This window comes from Sturnira hondurensis, unplaced genomic scaffold (genome assembly GCF_014824575.4).
Source record: "Sturnira hondurensis isolate 20B ecotype Veracruz unplaced genomic scaffold, ASM1482457v3 Scaffold0004257, whole genome shotgun sequence".
Lineage (NCBI taxonomy): Eukaryota > Metazoa > Chordata > Mammalia > Chiroptera > Phyllostomidae > Sturnira > Sturnira hondurensis.
In genome coordinates, this window is record NW_028076888.1 from 5,988,039 (window position 1) to 6,009,033 (window position 20,995).

Genomic DNA, 20,995 nt, shown 5'->3' on the forward strand with positions numbered 1-20,995 from the left:
CTCCCTCTCGTCCCCTCCACTTGGCAGAAGACACCGAGGTCCTGGGGGGACAGGACGTGCCTGAAGGGGTCACGGGCTGCGCCCTGCAGCGGGGTCTGCACTCCCTGCGGACGGGGGCGGGACGGGCAGAAAGGGAGGCCCGGGCCACGGGCTGCTCCCGCATCGGCTCTGGAGCCTGGGAGCGCGCGTGGGGAGCGAAGAGCTGAGGCTCTCCGCTACGGCCGGGGCGGGGGAGCAGTCCTCCCCCCGGTCCTCCCTGCCGCTCCGGAGCCACCCCGGCGCGCCCTCGCGGGCGGGTGCGCGCTCCGAGTTCCGCCCGCGATTTCAGAGGCGCGCGCGCCCCCGCCCTCCGTCCCGCGCGCTCCCCGGGCCCGAGGCGCGCGCCCGATCCGCGCTCGCCCCGCCCCCCGCCCCGCCCCGAGCCCGGTCCCGTCGCCGGACCCGAGAGAGAGCACGGGCGCCATCTTAGTTGCTGCCACTGCTCCCAGCGAAGCGCTTCCTCTGCGGACGGGAGGGCGCTCGCGGCCCGAGCGCGCGGCCCAGCGTCGCGGCGGCGGCTCCTCCGCGGACCCTGGTGCTCGCCGCGGCACGAAGCAGCCGGCTCTGGGCCGCCGGAGCCCCGCTCGGCGCCCCGCGCGCCTTCCTGCCGCTCCCGCCTCGGGCCGGCCGTGGCGCCGGGAGCCCGAGAGATGCTGCGCCGCCCTGCGCTCGCGCTAGCCCCGGCCGCCTGGCTGCTGCTGGCCGGGCTGCTGCGCGGCAACGAGGTCGGGGCCGCGCGAGGTAAGTGTCGGGGCCGGGGTCCGGCGCAAGGCCGAGTGCCGGGAGCCGGGTCGGGACGCGGGGGTCCGGGCCAGGCGTCCCGCTCAGGGTCTGGGCGCCTGAGACCGGGGGCGCGCACTGCAGGCGCCGCGGGAAGCCGAACTCTGTCCCGGGTGGGGCACTTGGGCCCCGGCAGCCCCCATCGCAGCCGCGGGTGGCGGCGGCGCGGATTTGGAGGAGGCGCAGACGGGCCGAAGGGTCGGTCCATCTTCCTGGGCAGCGCCCGCGGGCTGGGGCCGCACCCCCAGGGGAGATGCTGTGTACGTGTGTATGTGCTCAGAATGTGCACCGGACGCGGGGTGTATGCACAGATTTTGGTGTGTGCTTGCTTATATAAGAGCCCACTCCTCCGCATCCGTTCCCAAGTTCCCGAGTCTGCACCGCGGACACCGCGTCTTCGCCGCTTTCCTACTCCTCCCAGGGTCCTTTCAGCAAAGGAGCAGAAGCTGGAACTTCTTGCTCCCCTCCGACCTTTTCACCCAAAGGTGAGATTGTGATGAGGTTTACGACCGCGGTCTCACCCTGTGTTTTAGAAGTCTTCGTCCCCTGCGCCCCCGACGCCGTGGTGCACCTTTTCCTGACGGCACTTTAGATCGTGCAAGGTCCCCGATGGTCGCAACAGAAACGAGAGAGCCCTCTTTGATTCCTTAGGGCCGAAATTATTTCGTGGTTACTTGCCAGGAATTATTTCTTAGTGAATTGATGATTTTGTTGTTTCAACCTTCATCCACTTTTAAACGTTACCTGGTTTCTGGTGTTGACTGATCTTGCCAAGGGAAAGCTTACGCATTGCAGATACACGCTTCCGTGTGGGTCTTGGAATCGCAGCCACTTTCCTTGGCCTTGGAGCGAAGTAATCCAGTTGTGGTCTACAGAATACTTGAATCTATTCTTTTGATTCTTTTTAATAATTTTCTTTTCGGGGAGGAAGACTGATGCAAATCCAGATTAATTGGTTCTATTTCACTTTAGCAAGCTTTTAAAAAATTCTCCTTTTCTCTTCCTCTGCATGACACAGGGAGAGAATTACGGTGTGAGCAGATGAAGGGGTAGGAGAGGCAAATGCGTCTCTGGTGACACGTTTCTTTCTCCACAGGACAAGGAGCTTTGGATCCTTCATTTCATTGCCAACGTTCTGTTGACTGTCACGTTCAGACCTTAGTTACTAAATATCTGATTGCTGGCAATTCGGTTTTTAAAAGTTACATTCAACTGGCTTAAGTTTGAAATGTTATTTTTCACATGTGAAGTGGGGGTCTGAAAGGCTAATATATTCAAGCAAAAATGTCAAAATTTTGCTTCTCTTGGGAAGAACACGTTTTTAAAATATGTGCTTGTATTGGTTACTGTGGGGATAGTTCAAGTGTATTTAGTTTAGTCAGTGATAACTTTTCCTGTTAAAATCCGTATTTCCCCCCCCTTTTTTGTTCATTCACCTACATTTGCTGTTAATTATTGAATTAGCAAATGGGCTAATTAGCCCATTGGCATTATTGAGATACTTACTCAGTGTACATTTCAGTGTCAGATATCTTCACTGTGACACATGAACAGGAATTGTACGTGAAAGACGATGAGTCCTTTGTAATTTGCTAACTTTCTCTAAGCTTTTCTTGGGGCACTGATAGTGCTTAGGAATTCTTAGTCTTCAAAATAAAAACACATTTTCCAACACCAGTTATTCTGTTGCTTTTGTTAATTTTTTTTCAGCTTGCAGATTGGAAAGTGCCTCGTGATTATTGCATGAAATAATAAAACAATTTCATTTTGAAATGTCACAAGTGAGTTTTCTGTGTAAATATACAGCTTGTGGAGATGCATTCTGTGGGTTTATTTTAAGATATGATCACTTCACATGGTTTCTTTCACTGCTGTGAGACAGCATGACATCAGGAACCTGCCATTTGTGCCCTGGCTGCCTCCAGTGAATATGAATGGAGTAAAGATCCCATGGGAATTGTTACCAAGAATGTTAGATTTTGTTATCTAAATTACATTTTGACTGTTAATTAGTTGTTTTATGGAAGAACGCTATATTTTCACTTTAATTGTAGCTGTAGTTCTCAAAAAATGTAAAATAAACCAAAATATTAGGAGAGATGTCTTTGGTGTATTTGAGGCTGCCTTCTCTCTCTCTAGTTCATCAATTAAGGAGAAAGAGAAAATTGAAATAGAGAAAATAGAAAGCTTCTATGAACATTAAAAAAAAACAAAACACCCAAGTGCCATCGTGGAACGCGCTGCAACGCCAAATAAATAACACCACGGTTTGTGGGGGCGCTGCTCTGCGAGGCCTCTTCTCCTGTCCTGTTTGGTGTGTTGTCTCCCCACCCCCCACCCGAGTCCTCCTTCCTGCCCCACTGTACCTCTTTGCCCCAGCACTACTCTGACACCCATCCTGATTACTTCATTTATCCTCCGTCTTTCCAGAACGCCTGCCCCAGGGTGGGAGGGCGTTTGGCTCTGGTTTGTTTTGTGGGCAGATGTATCCTGCTTTCACCTGACAGATGCGTACCATACACTGAAAAAAGCATTGCAGACTGTAAACAACTCAGATTCTGCAACATGGGTATCAAAATTCATTAGTAGATGGTTTTTCAGGGACCCTTCTGTCGATTGCAGTGTTGGGGATATTATATCCCCATAAAAACCTGCAGCAGCTTTCGAAGGCTGTAGCTTTGTGGCTGCCACTTTTAGTCCATTTAAAACAACACTGTAATTCTCAGCCTTTTTAGAAAATGGTTTCTTTGTTACCTTGTTCTTCAGCAGCAACTTTCAGGAAAAAAATCACTTGAATATAGATTTCAGTATTATGCTTAATCTAACATTTTTATTAAAATAAATGCCATTTATTTCACACAGGAGGCCTGTAACTGCTGAAGACATAATAAAATATTAATAGTTTTGAATGTGCTCTGATTTAAGAGCTGTGACTGATTTTTTTGAATATTTTATTCATTTTTAGAGAGAGGGGAAGGGAAGGGAAGGAGAAAGAGTGGGAGAGAAACATCCGTGTGTGGTTGTCTCTCATGTGTCCCCTATTGTAGACCTGGTCTGCAACCCAGACACATGCCCTGACTAGGAATCGAACCAGTGACCCTTTGCTTCACAGGCCCGTGCTCAATCCACTGAGCTATACCAGCTAGGGCAAGAGCTGTGACTGATTGACTAGAGTCTTCAGTTAAACAGTCTTCTGCGTAAATGCTGCTTTTAGGAGGAAAAATATAACACCAAGCAGTTGCATAAGAATTCATTTTCAAAGGGAAGTTTTAGGAGTGTGTCAGTACTGTTTATTTTTGAGCAAAAACAAATTTCAGTTTTAGATATGATGAATATGGCCAAAAGGAAATTTTAATGATGTGATTTTATATATAGTTTATTTATCTTTAGAGGGGAAGGGAAGGAGAGAAATATCAATGTATGGTTGTCCCTAGTGCATCCCCTGCTGGGAACTGGCTCACAACCCAGGCATGTGCCCTGACTGGGAATCGAACTGCGATCCTCTGGTTCATAGGCCTGTGCTCAATCCACTGAGCTACACCAGCCAGGGCATGATAATGTTATTTTTGCCTTGAAATTAGAAAATTCTGTAATTCCATTAACTACTTTTGGGACTTAAGGTTAAGTTTATTAAACCAACTTTTAATGTTTAAAATGAAGAACCTGAGGGATGTTAAAATTTCAAGAAGCAAGAAAGGATTGAAATATATGTATTTTAAAGATCTTATTTCTTTGTCTTAGAGGGGAAGGGAAGGAGAGAGAGAGAGAGAAATATCAATGAATGGTTGCCTCTCATTCGTCCCCTGCCAGGAACCGGGAACTGGCCTGCAACCCAGGCATGTGCCCTGACTGGGAATCGAACTGTGATCCTCTGGTTCACAGGCCCGTATTCAATCCACTGAGCTACACCAGCCAGGGCTGGTTCTTTGATTTTTTATTCTTTAATTTACTCTTTGTTACTCATCCAATCTTCATTCATAGTATAAAACACTTAGAAATGTGTCTTTAGCCCTGGCTGGTCTGGCTTAGTGGATTGAATGTTGGCCTGCAAACCAAAGGGTCGCCGGTTCAATTCCCAGTCAGGGCGCATGCCTGGGTTGCAGGCCAGGTCCCCAGTAGGGGGCACTAAAAAGGCAACCACACATTAATGTTTCTCTTCCTCTCTTTCTTCCCCCTCCATCCCCTCTCTAAAAATAAAATAAATAGAATCTTTTAAAAAGAAAGACATATGTCTTTAGATTCTAAGTGAATTTTAAAACTCAGTAGAAATGAATGTCATCTTTGTTTAATACCTACTTAAAGTCTAACAAAGCCATATTCATTCTCTGCTCTTCCTAATGCTGCAGAATTTTTAAAATATAATATAGTACTATCATTTTAAGGACCACCAAGGAAAAAAATGGAATGTCATAGACTTAAATCGAAGTATGTAAGATTTGTATAAGCTTGTCTATGAAGTGGCCTTTAAAGTGCATAATTTATTTCATCTTAAATGCAGAATCCAGCCACATTTAATTTTGCATATTTCAGATGTCGTTAATGATGAGTGTTGATGGCACCAGCTGCATGGTTCGTGGCGCCAAGGGTGCAGGGCCCCGTTGTTCAGAACTTGGGGGTTTCAGGAGGCAGCAGCATTACACGGAGCCACGGGGCTGTCACACCTGGTAGGCCGGCCCTGGGTATGGACGGACTTAATCCTGCAGGGTATTTGCAGTCAGAATGTGGGCCTGGCCCTGAGGTTTTAGCCAGAGCCCTTGGTCCTGGGGGTGGGGGCCCTTCTGGTGAGCCAGCTGATGCCCAGCCCCCTGGGGGCACCCCCCTCACTGGAAGACTCGTATTCTGTGGTGGCCTCAGGGTGGAGGCTGCATCCTCATCTCTGTGCCCTAGCAGCTAATGAGGAAGGAACAGGCAGCGCAGATTCACAGGGGACCGTGCCAGCTGACCCCGTGGGGAGGCAGAGGCTGGCTGCGGAACAGGCTGACTTTTGATTGGGGGATTAAAGCCTTGGCATGGAGCAGGCTATGTTCACCTTTAAAATGCCCTAACTCAAGCCAGTTTCCTATTGCTCATGGAATTAGTAACAAGGATAACAGAACTAATTAAAGTTCTCGATAATCCCCAATTTTTTTTGTCATGCATCTGAAATGTTTATCAGAAGAGCTAGTAAGCAAAATACACTGGCTTGAATTTCATTTTCTCCCTGGTGCCCGTTCACTTTGGCCCTGGTTACTGAAGGAACCGTGCAGGACTGGTCAGTGGGCAGCGGCCATTCTCAGTGTCCAAGCACCAGTTGCCAGTGCCGTGTGGGTGGTAGGCCACCGACCTGGTCTGCAGCCTGGGTTAGAAAGCCCCGAATCGGATTTATGGTTCTGACCTTGCTTCGGAGTGGTTTGTAGCTGTCTGTTCATATCTGCCCAGGATTCCTCAATAAAGCATTTTCATTTGGCAGAAGTTTAAATTGCTAAGTGTATGAAGTCTTGTCTTGCTTAATTAAAAGAAGCAACTAATAAGCACCTTCTAAATATTCAAAGCCTAGGATAGAAAATTACATAAGTGCTTCTTTATATGAAACCTGACATTTTTAAACCTTTAATTACTGGAGGAACAAGTACCAATGAGATAGTTTCTTAATAAAGCTTTCTCCCTAACGATGACTTGTATTAATAAGAACTAACATTAATACTTGTTTGATGAAATGCCAGTGAGTAATACATACTTGCTTTTTCAGTTGATAAACTTTCTTAACCCCACTTATTTCTGGAATTATTATTTCTGAGCATACTATTAGTATTTCTTGAGGTTTTTTTTTTTTTTTTTGACTACTTTAAGAGAGTAATGCATACAGGACGCCTTCATTGAACGTTTTCCTTAGTAGGTGTGTGCGGACATGGTTTCTGGTGCTGATGGGCAGAGCGAGGCCAGAGGGCAGCGAGACGGCAAACACTGGCCACGAGGCCAGATTTTGGTTGGTTGGGCCTGAAGGGAGAAGGCTAGAAGGGTTTCCCGAGGCTTCTGTGTGTGGAGCAGCTCAGCTGAGTGGTGCAGGGGGTTGAAAAGGGGCTGGGGCACAAGCCTCGTCTTGACATAGCACAGCCTTGGCTGTGCCTTCTTATCTGTGGGAGACCCAGCATAGAGGGACAGGTAAACTGAGGCAGGCTGGTGCAGTGGGCAGGGGTGGAACCCCGCCACCTGAGAAGCGCTCCACGGCGGCTAACAGAGTAACCCGGCCCAGCCCTGGTCCTATCGAGGCCTGTTCTCCCGAACGCCCATCGCCTGGGTGGAGTGCGCTCACCCTGATGAGATGGCGATACCACCTCTGCTCAGCTGCCCTAACCCGGCTTTGTCGTGATGACTTGTTTCCTGGGACCCATTTCGGGTTCCCAGGGGACCTGAAAACGCAATTCATATCGATCTATTAAGAATTCAGCTTGGAACTCAAATTGTGTTTTCCCCTGGAAACATTGTTATAAATTGTTTAGGCTCTGAAAGTGATTGTGGGAAACCTACTTAACCCTTAACAAGTGAAAATCAGGCAAATTTGTAATAAACCACAGTACACACCCCATCACTCTGTTAATAATTATACACACCCACAATGAAGTGCTCATTACAGTTTTGGGGTAAGTAGGCCTCGAAGTAGAAAAGCGGCTTTAGAAGATTTGGGGGCACCGGCCACTGTCTGGCACTCCTTGGCTCACGCCTGCAACGAAGGGGCAGGGAGAGCGGGGTTGGGAAGGAGGGAGGAGCCCGTGATTTGGCCTCCGAGTAGCCCAGCCTGAGAGGGGAGGGGCAGTGTGGCGTGTTCACCGTGATCTTGAACAGGAAGGAAGCAGGAGGGAGCAGACGGGGCCAGGTGCCCAGGTGCAGGGAAGTGGGGGCGGGAGGCTGTGCGGCCACCACACGGGGACTGTCCGTCTGGACGGGTCACCCTTTCGCTGAGTACTTCCTCAGGTGCGTTATTCAAGGAACGGCTTGTGGTCCAACGTACTTCATGCTTTTCATCAGAGGAAATCTCACTAGGAATTGCTGTCTAAAACTTGGTTGAATTGTTAAGCTTCTAAGTCTGTGTCCGAGTTGCTCCTCGTGGAGAGGCATCTTGCTGAGGCAGACGGAGGAAGTGTGGTTTGCCCTGCCTTTTGCACCTCGACTGGGTTCACTGAAAGTCGTCTGTGCTAAATGGTGGCACATAGTGATAGTGACTTCACATGGTCACGGGAAGGGCCGTCTGACCGCAGGCCTCCTCTTCGATTGGGTGTCGCAAAGGGTGATGGGTCACTCTCTGAGGCAGTGTTTCCCCACGCGTGGTGCACGGACAGGAGTTACCTGGCGGAAGGGGTCTTGCAGGCACCTGATTTGAGACGCATGCTGAGACAGGTTCCCTTACCCCAGGACTCCGGCGCCTGTGGCGCACAGACGTGCGAGCTGGAGGATTGCCGAGCGGCGGGTAGCCGGCATCTCTGCAACTCACCCAACCCTGGACTCTTCCCACAGTGTCTCGGGCATCCGTGTGCCACGGAACACAGCCCGGGAAGTGCCCCTCCAGGCGTCTCCCTACCTCTTCACCGTGGAAACGGGGAAGTACAACTTAGAGCAAAAATGAGGGCGTTCAGGTGGCCTGGAATACTGCCTCTCGGAGACCACCAGTCTTAACATGTTTGTGTGTGTCTAGATGTTTTTCCAGGGTAGAACAAGAAAAACGTGTCCACGCAGTCAGTTTTAAACAGAAAGAATTCCTTTTATACAGGGCGTTTGTAACGTTCTCGGTGTCATGCACTAATCTTTTGTCCCGGGTGTGGTGGGTGTGATGCTCCATGAGAGGGATGTGGTGGGTTCTGCCGGGCCCCCAGATGGTTTGGTTCCGGGACCCCTGTGCTGTTGGGAGTCACTGAGGGCCTCTGCGAGCTTTGCCTGCGAGGGCTCGGTTAGAGATTAAGCTGAGGCCCTGTTAAAATAGTCATTAGCTTATGTAAAATAGCAGTGATAAGCCCATTCGATGGTAACAGCGTGCTTTAGATGAAAAATAACTGTATTTTCAAAAACAGAAAGCAGTGTAGTAAGAAGACTGTCCTTGTCTTACGTCCCTGCTAAGGTTTAGGGGAAGACAGTGGGGTTCTGTGTTTGGCCTGTTGCACTTCATCTTAGCTAAAAGCCCGAGACACGATCTGTTGTTCGGTTGGAGTAGATGAAGAAAGTTCGGCCTCATACAGATAGGCAGCAGGAAAAGGGAGGGCTCTGTGGACCCCCAGTGGGGCCTTGGGGACCCCCAGAGTCCTCAGACCACACTGGTAGCTGTTGCTGTTGGGCAGAGTAGGTCAGGGGCCGTGTCGTGAGTGATTGGCTTCTAGATGGAGGCTGAAGTAGCAAAAGAAAGCCTGCGTGTGATTTGCTGAAGAAGAAGAGGAGGAGGAAGAAATCTGAGTCCACGACACGTGTCCCAGCTCCCAGTCTAGACCTGGGTCCGCCCCCACGTGCAGCGTACCTCTGCTGCCACCAGGGTGGGGCCCTCGAGGGGGGCAGTGTCCTCCCTGTGTGTCTGCGGGTTATCACTTTTGATTTCCTTCTTCATTTTATTAAAGGGTACATTGTTAGTGGGGAAGAAGGCAGGAGTGGATGAAAAAGCATAGCACATTAAAATCAGGTTTATTTGAGTTTATTCTTTGGTAGCATACACTTCCTGTAGCAGTATTTTCTGTAGCATGAGATCTAGAAAAAAATCAAGCTTTTCCTTTCTTTTCTTTTTTCTTAAGATTACCATCTTTGCTCCCCCCCTTCATAAGATGGCCCTTGTGAGACCTTTGAATGGCCAATTTCATCATAGAGATGCTTTTGGTAACTTCCACAACAAGGGGGAGCCCATACTGCTGTTTGCTTAGTTTTCTCAGAACCGGTGTGAGTCGTGCCTGGGCTGGCACCTGTCCTGTTTGTCTGCGTGGGGAAGGCCTGTGTGTGTCCGTCTGCTCTGCGGCGGTTTGCCGGGGACCCAGCCCTTGGCCCCCTGCGTCCCGCAGCTCCGGTCTCCCCTGGGGAGGCCGCCTCATAACAGCCCTTCTCCCCTTTTGGGGGTGAATCCTTCCCATGCTTTTAGAATCTGGCAGTTTGTCTTCCCCTTAAATAATCTCTGGTTACTTACATGTCATTGCATTAGAACAAGTACTTTTCAAATCCCTAAACTTTAAAAATCTGCTAATCTATCTTTAGAAAACCAGCTTCTGAATGACCTGGCTAGAATTTTAGGAGTGGAAGGGATTTTAGATCCCATTTAGCTCAATAAGCCCATTTACCAAAGAGGAAATGATGAAGTAGTTATTATTGTCAGTATGATATTTTCGTAGCTCAGAATATGGAAAGCAGGAATGCAGCAGAGACCAGCTGAGAGTGTCTTTAACTCTGTGTCTTCTGTAACAAATAATGTTCAGAAACGATAACTTTGGGTGTCTTGTTACAAACCTTTCACACACAGTTGAGTCAGGAAAGATTATAACATCAGAGAGGCGTTTTAAAAGTTCTGGAAAAGGAAACATTGTATTAACATACATGCTTTTTAATCTCGTAGCACTTTTTACCGGGCTGTCTCAGAAAGTGGCACACTGCTCGAGTCCCAGTTTTCCAGATCTGGCAAGAGCTTACCGAAGAGCTAGTGCCGCTCAGGGGTTCCCTCTGCAGGGAGTCTGCGCTCCCTGAGTGCCCTCTGCTGGAGCGCCTCTCATGCGGGACCCCATTCACCTTGCAGGGCGGCCTTCGGTGTCCCCATAGACTCCAGGCTGGCACCGTGGGAGCTGGGTGGGATGGTTAAGAACATGGACTCTGGAGCTGAACCGAGGGTTCAAATCTCAGTTCTGTGTGCTGGTGAACAGGCTACTTAATCTGTGCCTCAGTCTCCCCATCTGTGAAAGGAGAACAGTAGCTGTCTTGTAGGGTTGTCAGGAGGGGCAAACCACTTTTGTAAGTGTTTAGAGCATTATAGTAAACATTATGTGTTTGCTGTTTTATGAACTCAATTCCACACAATCCCCCCCTTTTAGATATTTGAGGTACAATTCACGTTGCACAAAATGGACATAGTTTTTTAAAAATGTAATAAACTTTGTTTTTTTAGAGTGGTTTTAGGGTCATAGCAGAATTGGGTGGAAAGCAGAGTTTCTGTGCATCCCGGCCCCCACACAGGCACAGCCTCCCCCCGCGGGTGACACCCGGCACCGTAGTGGTGCGCCCGTCACGGCTGAGGACCTGCCTCGGCGGCGGTGTCACCGCCGCCCACGGTTCACCTCCACCTCCACTCCTCGTGTCGGACGCTCTCCGGGCTCGGACAGACGTGTGGCGTGCACCCCGCTGCGGTCTCCCACAAGCACTTCCACTGCNGCAGAATTGGGTGGAAAGCAGAGTTTCCGTGCACCCCGGCCCCCACACAGGCACAGCCTCCCCCCGCGGGTGACACCCGGCACCGTAGTGGTGCGCCCGTCACGGCTGAGGACCTGCCTCGGCGGCGGTGTCACCGCCGCCCACGGTTCACCTCCACCTCCACTCCTCGTGTCGGACGCTCTCCGGGCTCGGACAGACGTGTGGCGTGCACCCCGCTGCGGTCTCCCACAAGCACTTCCACTGCCCGAAAACCCCTCTGGTGGCGTCTGCTCACCCCGCCCTCCCCTCTGACCCCTGGCGACCACCGAGCCTTTTACTGTCTCCGTAGTTTCACCTTTTCCAGAACGTCATGCTGTCGGAAGCAGACAGCACATAGCTGGTCAGGCGGCTTCTTCCACTCGGCGGTCTGCGTTCAGGTTCCTGCCGCGGCTCCTCAGGGCTTGACCACTCCTTTCTTTCCATCACTGAGGAACATCCACTGTCTGGGTGGACGGCAGGGTAGCGCTTCGCCTCTGGGAGGTCGTCTTAGTTCCTCCCGGGCGTTGGCAGTATGAGCAGAGCTGCTATAAACATCCATATGCGGATTTCGTGTGGACATACGTTTTCCACCCATGTGGATAAATACAAGGAGCATGATTGCTGGGTTGCATGATAAGAGTCTGTAAGAAACTGCTAAACTGTCTCCTAAAGTGGCTGTGCCGTTCTGCGTTCCCAGGTACCAGCCGTCATTCCACACCTTCCCAGCCTCTGGGGCCGTCCGGGTTTCGGGTTTGGGCTGTTCTGGTAGGGGTGCATGGTATTGCTTTAATGTGCATTTCCCTAAGGACATACAATGTTGAACATTCTTCCATCTGTACTCAAATCTCCCTTTTTCTTTGTCTTTTTTTAAATTCTGGCTCAAGGACATGCTTATTGATTTCAGAGGGAGGGGAAGGGAAGGGAAAAGAGAAGGAGAGAAACATTAATGTGAGAGAGAAACATTGATTGGTGGTCTTTTCGTACATGCCCCAACTGGGAACCGACTTGCAACCCAGGCATGTGCCCTAACCAGGAATTGAACTTGAAACCCGTCAGTTTGCCAAACAACGTCCAATAAACGGAGCCACACTGGCCAGGGCTGTGTATCTCCTTTGATGAGGTGTCTGGTTGCTTTCTGATTGTTGAGTTCTTTGTACGTTTTGGATGACAGTTGTTTATTGGATGTATCTTTTGCAAATATTTTTCTCCCGTTTTATGGTTATCTTCTAATTCACAGGTGGCAAACACAGGCCTGCAGGCTGAGCCCAGCCCTCTACCTTGTTTTATCTGCCTGGCATCTTGTTTCTACCCGCAGCCGTGCCGAGCCCCGTGCCCCTAGTGAAGGAGTAGTTACATTTATACTGTCTTAAATTACATTCGGCCCTTTGAAGGCAGCTGACGTGGCCCCTGGTGAAAACGAGTGTGACACCCCTGCTCTAATTCCTTCTGTAGAGCAGAAATTTTTAGTGTTAATTAAGTCCAGTGTGTCATTTATTTCTTTCACAGATGTGTGCCTTTGGTGTTGCAGGTGAAGTGTCATCACCACACCTGTGGTCAGCTAGGCTGCACCCTAGTCCATCTTCTAGGGTTTGTGTAGTTTGCATTTCACATTTAGGCCTGTGTCCGTTTGGAGCTGATTTTTGTGAGCGGTGCGCGGGCTGTGTCCAGGCCGTCTTTGCACGTGGCTGTCTTTGCATGTGGCCGTCTTTGCACGTGGCCGTCCAGCGTCCAGCACTGCTTGTTGAAGAGACTTTGCTCCTCCTGTCAAAGTCAGTCAACTGCACTTCTTTCTGTGGGTCTGTTTCTGGCCGCTCTGCTCCACTCCAGTGAACTGTGTGTCAGTGCCTCACCGATGACTGCAGCTTCATATAAATTTTGTTCTTGTCCTTTGATACGGAGTTGGAGTTGGCTATTCTGGGTCTTTCGTCTCTAACCCCCCCCACCCCACCCCCCCCNCCCCCCCCCCCCCCCCCCGATCTGCCTGCTGGCCTCAGTCTTTCTCCTGGTGAGCTCCCAGGTTCAGGTAGCGCCTTTTAGATGGGCCGGGGTTTCACTTTCACAGAGTCTCGGTCGCCTGGGGCTGCCACCCCTGCTCTAAGCTTCTGGCCGCCTCATCGGACAGAAGTTGTTTCCCCCGACCCCCCAGGCCCTCCTGCCATGTTGGGGTGGAACCAAGCTTCCCACCTCCTGACCTGAGGCCGTGCCCTAGTGCAGGTCTCGACTTGTCTGTGCTGCTCGTTGTCTCGCCGCCCTTGACCCGCCACTCCATTCCGCCAGGTGGATTTGAGTCCCGACCCCACATCCTGCCTGTTCGTGTCCCCTCCGTTTTGATGTGCAGGTGGAGGAGACCCATCCAAGGCCGAGGCTCCGAAAGGGCAGAAGAGATGCTCCAGGTTGCAGGGCCCAGTATTCGGGGCCCTTTCGGGTGGTCCTTAAATCGATGTAGGTCTCCCGTCCATTTTCCCCCAGCCTCCCTCTCCCTGCCTCGTCGTCACAGGACAGGCAGCGGCACCGCAGTTCAGTGCGCTGCTGATGGAGTCTCACGTGAGCTGTGCTGCGTCGGCTTCTGACCCAGGTGCTGGCGCTTCATAAGTGGCGTGGACGCAGCTTCAGCTTCCCTGTGACTTTCCCAGTTAACCCTCAGGAAAGGAAATGTTTGGGTGTCCTGTTCTCGTGGAGCTGTCACCAGCCTCTGTGATTTCTTCTAAAGGCACGAAAACCAGTCTGGAATTTTGTCCACGGTCAGCGTCAAAATCATGAGTGCCCTTCTCCTTTCCATTCAGAACCTGGCATTAGATGCCTGGCACAGTCCTTGAAGATCGGCCACAGTGCAGGCTGGCAGCTCTGTCCACGTTTTTTCAGTGCCCCGGGGTTCAAACACCCAGAATAACTTCAGAAAATGTGTGCTTTTCTTCTGTCTTCTCATCGTCCCAGCCCTGGACTTCTCCCTCATTGTCATGTTAATTCTCCTCTGTCTTACGTAAGTGTGCTTTCTTAGAAGAAGATTTTATACCCTGGCTGGTGTAGCTCAGTGGATTGAGCGTCGGCTGCAAACCAGAGGGTCACTGGTTCAATTCCCAGTCAGGGCACGTTCCTGTGTTGCGGGCCAGGTCCCCAGTAGGGGCCATGTGAGAGCAAACACACATTGATGTTTCTTTCCCTCTCTTTCTTCTTCCCTTCCCCTCTCTTTTAAAATAAATACATAAATAAATATTTTTAAAAAGATTTATTTATTTATTAACAGAGGGAAAGGGAGGGAGAAAGAAAAGAGAGAAACATCAATGTGTGGTTGCCTCTTGCACACACCCCCTCTTGGGGGCCTGGCCCACAACCCCAGCCTGTGCCCTGACTGGGAATCGAACCAGGGACCCTCTGATTTGCAGGCCGGCACTCAATCCACTGAGCTGCACCAGTCAGGGCTTCTTGAGAGATTCAGTGGCAAAGTAAGAGTGAGCTGTTTCATTTTCATTTGTGTTTATTATAAAAAAAAGTTACAACACTTACCTTATCAGTAGTGTAGGAACTATGTAAATGCATTTGTTTTGCTATTATTCATATTGTAAGAATGTAGGTAATAAAGAAAAAACAGGAGCAAGGACATAGGAGTGCTTTTTCTGACTGGCTGCCGTGGATTTATTAGACAGTTCTCGTGAGCACGTGGCAGCTCTTTGGGTGGCAGCTGCCAGGAACCTCGCGGTGAATATCACCAGGTCTCGAGTGCTGTGTGGCCTTTTCTGAACTAAAGATGATAAAGTTGTCCATTGTGGATGAAGGTCGGCAGACTAAAAACACACACAGAACTTGGAAATTACCACTGGACTATTAGGTTACAATTCAGGACAGCGCCCTGGCCTATTTTAACTCAAGACCAGTGTGTTGATAAAGAAAGAAAAGGGCAAACCTGGCCTGTGTTTTCTGATAACGTTGCAAAATAGGAAATTTCCAGAAACTGTGGCATGTACGTTTTTGCCTAACTGGATTTCTAACTGACTTGCATTGTAAGAGTTTGTTGATAAGTGGACATGTACAGATCAGCAAATTGTCGTGTTCTATTGTGGTTTAGTTCTGTAAAAAACTGCATGAAAACACGTGTACTCTGAATAAATTCCATGCATTCAAGATATGAACTGAGAGGCGTTGAAGGACGAAGTTCCAAAAATACTTCCTTCGCCAGCTTGCAGGGTGCTTGGTTTCTCCTCTTATTTTCTACTTTTACATGGAGTCATTGAAGTCCTTTGTAAAATGCAAGCGTGGGTCCCTTAGGTCGCTCTCCTTCTTCAGTACCCAACTCAGATTGAGCACGGGGCGGGCCAGTCTTAGCGGGGCTGCGAGGAACTGGAAAGGGAGCAGCTGGGAGTGGACTGGGTGCAGAGGAAGGGGCCCGGGAAGCCTGGAGGCCGGTGTGGACTCCAGCTGAGGCTCTGGGAACCTGGTGGCAGCAGGCACAGAGAGGCAGCCAGGTGACGCTGAAGATCCAGCTCGCAGCTTTGCTTTGCTTTGCCTGTGAGCTGTCCTAGGCATTACGTTGCAGACAATGCATGGTCGTGCATGCGACGGTTTCCCTTAAGGGGGCTCTTGTCCTGAAGCAAAAGCCAGGGGCCGGTGGCTGCAGCTGTGCAGCTGAGTCATTAGGAGCGTGAAGCCCAACACGGGCCCCTTCCCGGTGAAGGAGCGCTGCAGGGGCCGCGGCGCGCACACGGGAGGCGGGGAGGTGTGGAAGGGAGCAGCGGTGAAGGTGGCCCGGTTTCTCTTACAGGGGCCTCTCCTGAGGCCTCTGTTTGTGAGCCTTCGGTGACACGTTTGTTCTCCGCGGGCGAGTGTGTCAGGTCTGAAGAACCTTCCGCTCCCGCCTGCCCAGCCCAGCCCAGGTCAGTCTGACCGGCTCAGACTACAGGGTGTGGCCCAGGAGGTGTCCCTGAGGGAAGATGTCTAGAACGTTCTGCTCGCATCCCAGTGACAGACCACTGCTGTGGCAGGTGGATTGGGGCACGTTCTTTGCCCCCTGTGGCGTGATCTGTTAGGATACCAGTTTTAATAATTTTAGTGACGTTTCTCTGGTTGCCTGCGTCTCCTTACACAAACATCTGAATGAGGAGGACACATTCTCCAACTCCATCCCTTTCTCTCCTCTCCCGCTTCACTCCTCCCAGAACTCAACTGTAGGACCCGCCGTCTCAGTGTGCCCACAGGAGCAGCCGCCGCCTGCAGACACAGAACTGTACTCACACTCGGGACCCTCGGGCCTCACCCCAGCGCCCATCCAGTGCCCGTCCACAGTGGGAAGATCCCCCAGGTTCCCTGGGGACCTGCAAACACCACCATCCTCCTGCGGCACCTCTGGGATGTTGTGGGATTCAGACCAAGAGCCGCCTGTTTCCAGGGGTAGTGTCACTAGGGGCTCCCTGGCCGAGTCTGTGTCCCTGGCAGGGGGGCCAGGCTGGCCACAGCGTATTTGTTACCGGGCCTTGGAGAAACCCTGTGAGCTGGGGAGCACCTCCACTGGGACGCCTCCTTCCCAGCGTTGCAGCCAGAGCCTCAGGAAGAGCCCTCTCTTCCTGAGTGTAAGGACCGTCTTCCCTGTGCACCTAGAAGTCCCCACGGAGCCTCTAGAAGAGTCATGCAAGAGCTTCTGCCTTGGAAGTCTTGCAGCTGGACCCACGCTCCCTCCCGTATTAGCAACTGCCCGTCACATCTGTGACTTTAAAGAGAGGCTCTCAGGGGACATGTGAGATTCACAGAACTCAGGAGGCCAAAGTAAATAAGGAGCACAGAGGCCATGAGACTCGCTGGCTGTGTTTCCCCGTGGTGCTCGGCCTGTTAATTTTATGGGGTAGCTCTTCATACTGAGTCAAACAATTGAGTTAGAGAGTGGCTGACTTCTGCCCTTCAGTGCTAGTCAGATGTTTTCATTTGCTCGCTAGAAAAGCTTGTGAATGTGACATTAAGTTGCTTTGGAAAATTTAAGAGTAACTTTGTATAAAATGAGATAATGGGTAACCAAAGGGTAGCCTCTTTAAATGTAAACATTTAAGAAAACATTTGTTGGAGGCTCCTGTTAAAATTTCACATTTTTCCTGACAATAATGAATAAAATAGGCTCACTGTCCTTGATGGCTTAGGATCAGGTGTTAGACTCTCGACCTTGCCCTCCGTAGGTCGCCGCACCGGGGCTTGTCTGCAGTGGGAGACCCTCAGTGTGGGTCCACCCGCTTGCCCACCCAGCCATCTCTCCGCGGGTGTGGTTTCCTTCGGTCTTTCTCTAACAGTGAAGTAACAGTGTTTAACTGTGCAGCTCCGACCACCCATGGAGTTAACTAGTGGAGCAAGGTGGTGGGAAGCAACCCTCTCGGAAGTCGTTTTACTTTTGTTCCCCGTAAAAGCCTGCCATCCTCACTCCCGCTCACCCGTCCCCATTGCTGTACACCGTCACCTCAGCTCACCTGCTCCTCTCCGTTACCCTGACCCTTTCTGTGTCACTAGCCTTCAGTCCTCTAAAAATGCAACAGTGTCGCACCTTATTTGTGTTTCCTCCCTGGTGTGTTCCCCAGGGGCACTGGTGAGAAATTCTCCTCTGTGAACTGTTAGGGTGTTGTGGCCAAACACCATGAGATACGAGTGAAAATTGGGAACCACGCGTGAAAGAAGCCTGGGTTTACAGCTTGATTTCCGGTTCCGCCGAGGAGCCAGATGAAGATGCCCGATTCCTGGGCATCGGCTAACAGTTCACTGTCGGAAATCGTGAGTCTGCCTGGACCGGTGTCCGCAGGGGTCCGAAGGCCCTGAAACTGCTTGCCCAGGGTTTTGTGTTCTCACATTTTGCCCTTCGGAGAGGGTTCAGGAAGAGGTGACGAGCTTTGCTTCCGGGGGTCCCGCCACTTCGTCACAAGGCTCCAGCGATCTGCCCTTCTGGTGTGGGGATGCTGTATTTAAGCCAGATTTAATCTCAGAAATGCTAATTCCATGTGTTTATATTTTAATCCTAATTTTTAAAGGCACACTTGTGATAATCACGCCCTGATTTCTGAAAAGTAGCACTGTGACCTGCCGTCTCTCGGCTGGCTGTGGGGCTGCCCCTTTTGGGCCAGTCTGACTGGTGAGCGAGGCCAACACACTGGGCTGGGGGGCTCAGGGCTCACGAGTGTGTGTTGTGTGTGACGTCCAGTATACAAAACTGGGTATGTGCAAGCCAACTGGATTTTCAGGTCAAAACAATTGAAATATAGTGAGAAAAAAGTTTTAAGTGACAGTCTCAATAGAGCTGTTGAATAAGGAGTCATCGATAAAATACTACGAAATCTAGTCTTACGTTGTTTAAAAAAAAGAACCGCACACCACGACCAAGTAGGATCTTGTCCACGTGCATGTGACTGTTTCAACGTCCGAAGTCAGCTGTCCACCGAATGAAGGTTTTTAAAGGTCGCACAATCCTAGTGACCCATGCAGAAGTAGCATTTGACAAAGTCTGACACCCGTTCACAATGAAAGCTCCTGCCAGTTAGGAGTAGAGGGGAACCCTCCGAACTCCATCCAGAGCAGCTGCGACAGCCCCGTGTGATCGAGAGGGGGCGTCGTGGAAACCACTGGCGTGTTGTTCTTTAAGGCCAGTTGACGGTCTGGAGGTTTTTTTTTTTCAGGACAGCAGAATTCAGCTTGAAATAGCCCTCCCCACCCCCCACACAGGTGTGTTGAGTTAAACTACTTGCTATACCAAAGTGATCGGATAAGTGTGAATCTTGGTGAGATAGTTGTTGCTGTTAAATAGTTGTGGTTTAGGCGACAGTGCCATTCAGGTTAGTTTTAAAGAGTCTTTATCTCTCAGACCATGGAGGGGTGAAGTCGCGTGATGCCTGGAGTGTGTTTCAAATGGCCGAGCCTTGTGGCAGGAATGGGAGCAAGTGGCTCCAACAGCATTGGCCCTGTGCTGACAACTGTAGCGGCTGTACCCTGGGCACACGGGGCCTATTGCTCTATTCTGCCTACTGTTGTGTCTTACATGATACAGACAGATGAAACTACTCAGTGTAACATTGTGGTCACACCCATGGAGTGGCCTCTGTTGAAACCCAGAAAATGCCGCGTCGGGAAGGTGTGGAGACACGGGGATCTGTGCTCGGCTGGTGGGGTGGGAAAATGGGGCCATCGCCGTGGAAGGAAGACGCTGTTGGCAGTTCCTCCAAGGACTGAAAATGGCCCTGCCAAGGGATCCAGCGATTCCACTTCTGAGTGCAGACCCAAAAGAGCTGCAAATGGAGGCTCAGACAGACATTCGCACACCCCTGTTTGTGACAGCATTATGCACAGCAGGCAGGAGGTGGCCGAAACCCCAGTGCCCTCGGCAGGTGAATGGGTAGACAAGATGTGACCCACACACACGCCATGGAGTAAAAGGTGACACATGCCATGGCCTGAAGGGACCTTGAGGACGTTGTCCTGAGTGAAGCGAGCCAGTCACGAAAGGTACCCCCTTACCAGCTGTGGCTGACTACAAGTTCCCTTTTTTGTTAAAAAAAAAGCCAGGTGTTTTGCTTGTCTGCTTTTTGTGTTGCACTTACCAGCATCACTGTGTGATTCCACCTCTCTCTTCTGCGGAACAGAAGGAGTAAAATTAGCCTCTCCAGGGTCTGGGCCGAGAGGGAGTTCCGTCAGCTGTGGTTTGTGTTGAAGAAGATGATGGGGAGGTTGTCATGGGAACGCCTCCTGAGTCTCCCCAACTCCAGTCAGCCTGCTCTGACAGTTTTTCCTAAAACATGGCTCCTGCTTAAGATGAATTTATCAACACAGATTTGTCGAGCACCTGTGTGGCCAGCACAGCGTGGGCTCTTCACTCACATCGATAATCCTCAAAACAGGGATGTGGGCAGAAGTCCCATTCCCGACTTACAGTGTGGAAGTAGGCTGCATCCTGCGCTCAGGAACCCAACCCTAGTTAGAGGGAGCTGGAGACGGTTCATCAACGCGCTGGGTTCCTGCCTCCCCTACAATGTGCTCTCCGGCTCTTCCATCAGCTGCTTGCTGTCTGTTGAATTGAGGGGCCTCACCCTAAATTAAAGCCCCGCTCTAGCTACACCTTCTTGTACGTACATTTATCCCAGTGTTGTTAGTCCCAGAACGAGCCATAGATTTTTCTATGGCTTTTCTTTGTACCTTTGTATGTTTTTCTGCCTACAAACATGCCCTTGGAAGGATATTCCCTTTTAGCTCATCCTTGGGAGACCTCCACTTGGGCTTGTGATGGTTCCGAGGTGAGCTCATCTATTTCCTGCTCTCCCAGGAACATTCCAGAAATGCACTTCCCCACCCGGTGCATGTGGGTGGAGCCATGGACCTGGTTCTGGCCCACGAGTGGGGAGCCAGGGTGAGTTGTGTCCCTTCTGGGTGGAAAGTCTAGCTCCCACTGGGAGGGACTCCCTACTGGGAGGGCTCGCTCCTTCCCCGGCAAGGGGCTTGGCTGCTTGCCTGCGTCTGAGGTGGAGGCCGTGTGCCTGCTGTCCCCCCGTCTCTGTGTCTGCCACACTTCTGCACCCTGTGACCACAGCCACATCGTTTCAGGGTGTGGGTGGCCGTCAACACGTTTGTGTTCTCTGGAGATGGGGACTTGCGGTACGTGCTCCGGGAAGACTGCTGGGTCCTTCAGCCTCTGAACATACCGGAGGTTCATGGCCATGGGGGCCAAGAGGACCTTTGATGTGAAGCTCCCTTGAAGGCTCAGCAATGGTCTGGTCTAAATAGGAATTTGTGACTGGGGACAGTGCTTAGAGTCCAAAGAACATATGTCTTTTTATATTTTTATTTTGGAACT

The 20,995-nt window shown here is 50.8% G+C and overlaps 1 protein-coding gene across 4 annotated transcripts in view; it reads left to right on the forward strand.

Annotated features, from left to right (window-relative positions):
• The first annotated feature begins 437 nt into the window (after positions 1 to 437).
• CLSTN1 (calsyntenin 1) overlaps positions 438 to 20,995 on the forward strand; it is a 57,737-nt gene continuing 37,179 nt past the window's right edge. For all 4 annotated transcript variants that reach the window (XM_037045293.1, XM_037045295.1, XM_037045294.1 and 1 more), the window contains exon 1: positions 438 to 780. In XM_037045293.1, coding sequence (XP_036901188.1) covers positions 690 to 780 — 91 coding nt within the window. In that variant the 5' untranslated portion in view covers positions 438 to 689. The remainder of the gene's footprint in view (positions 781 to 20,995) is intronic.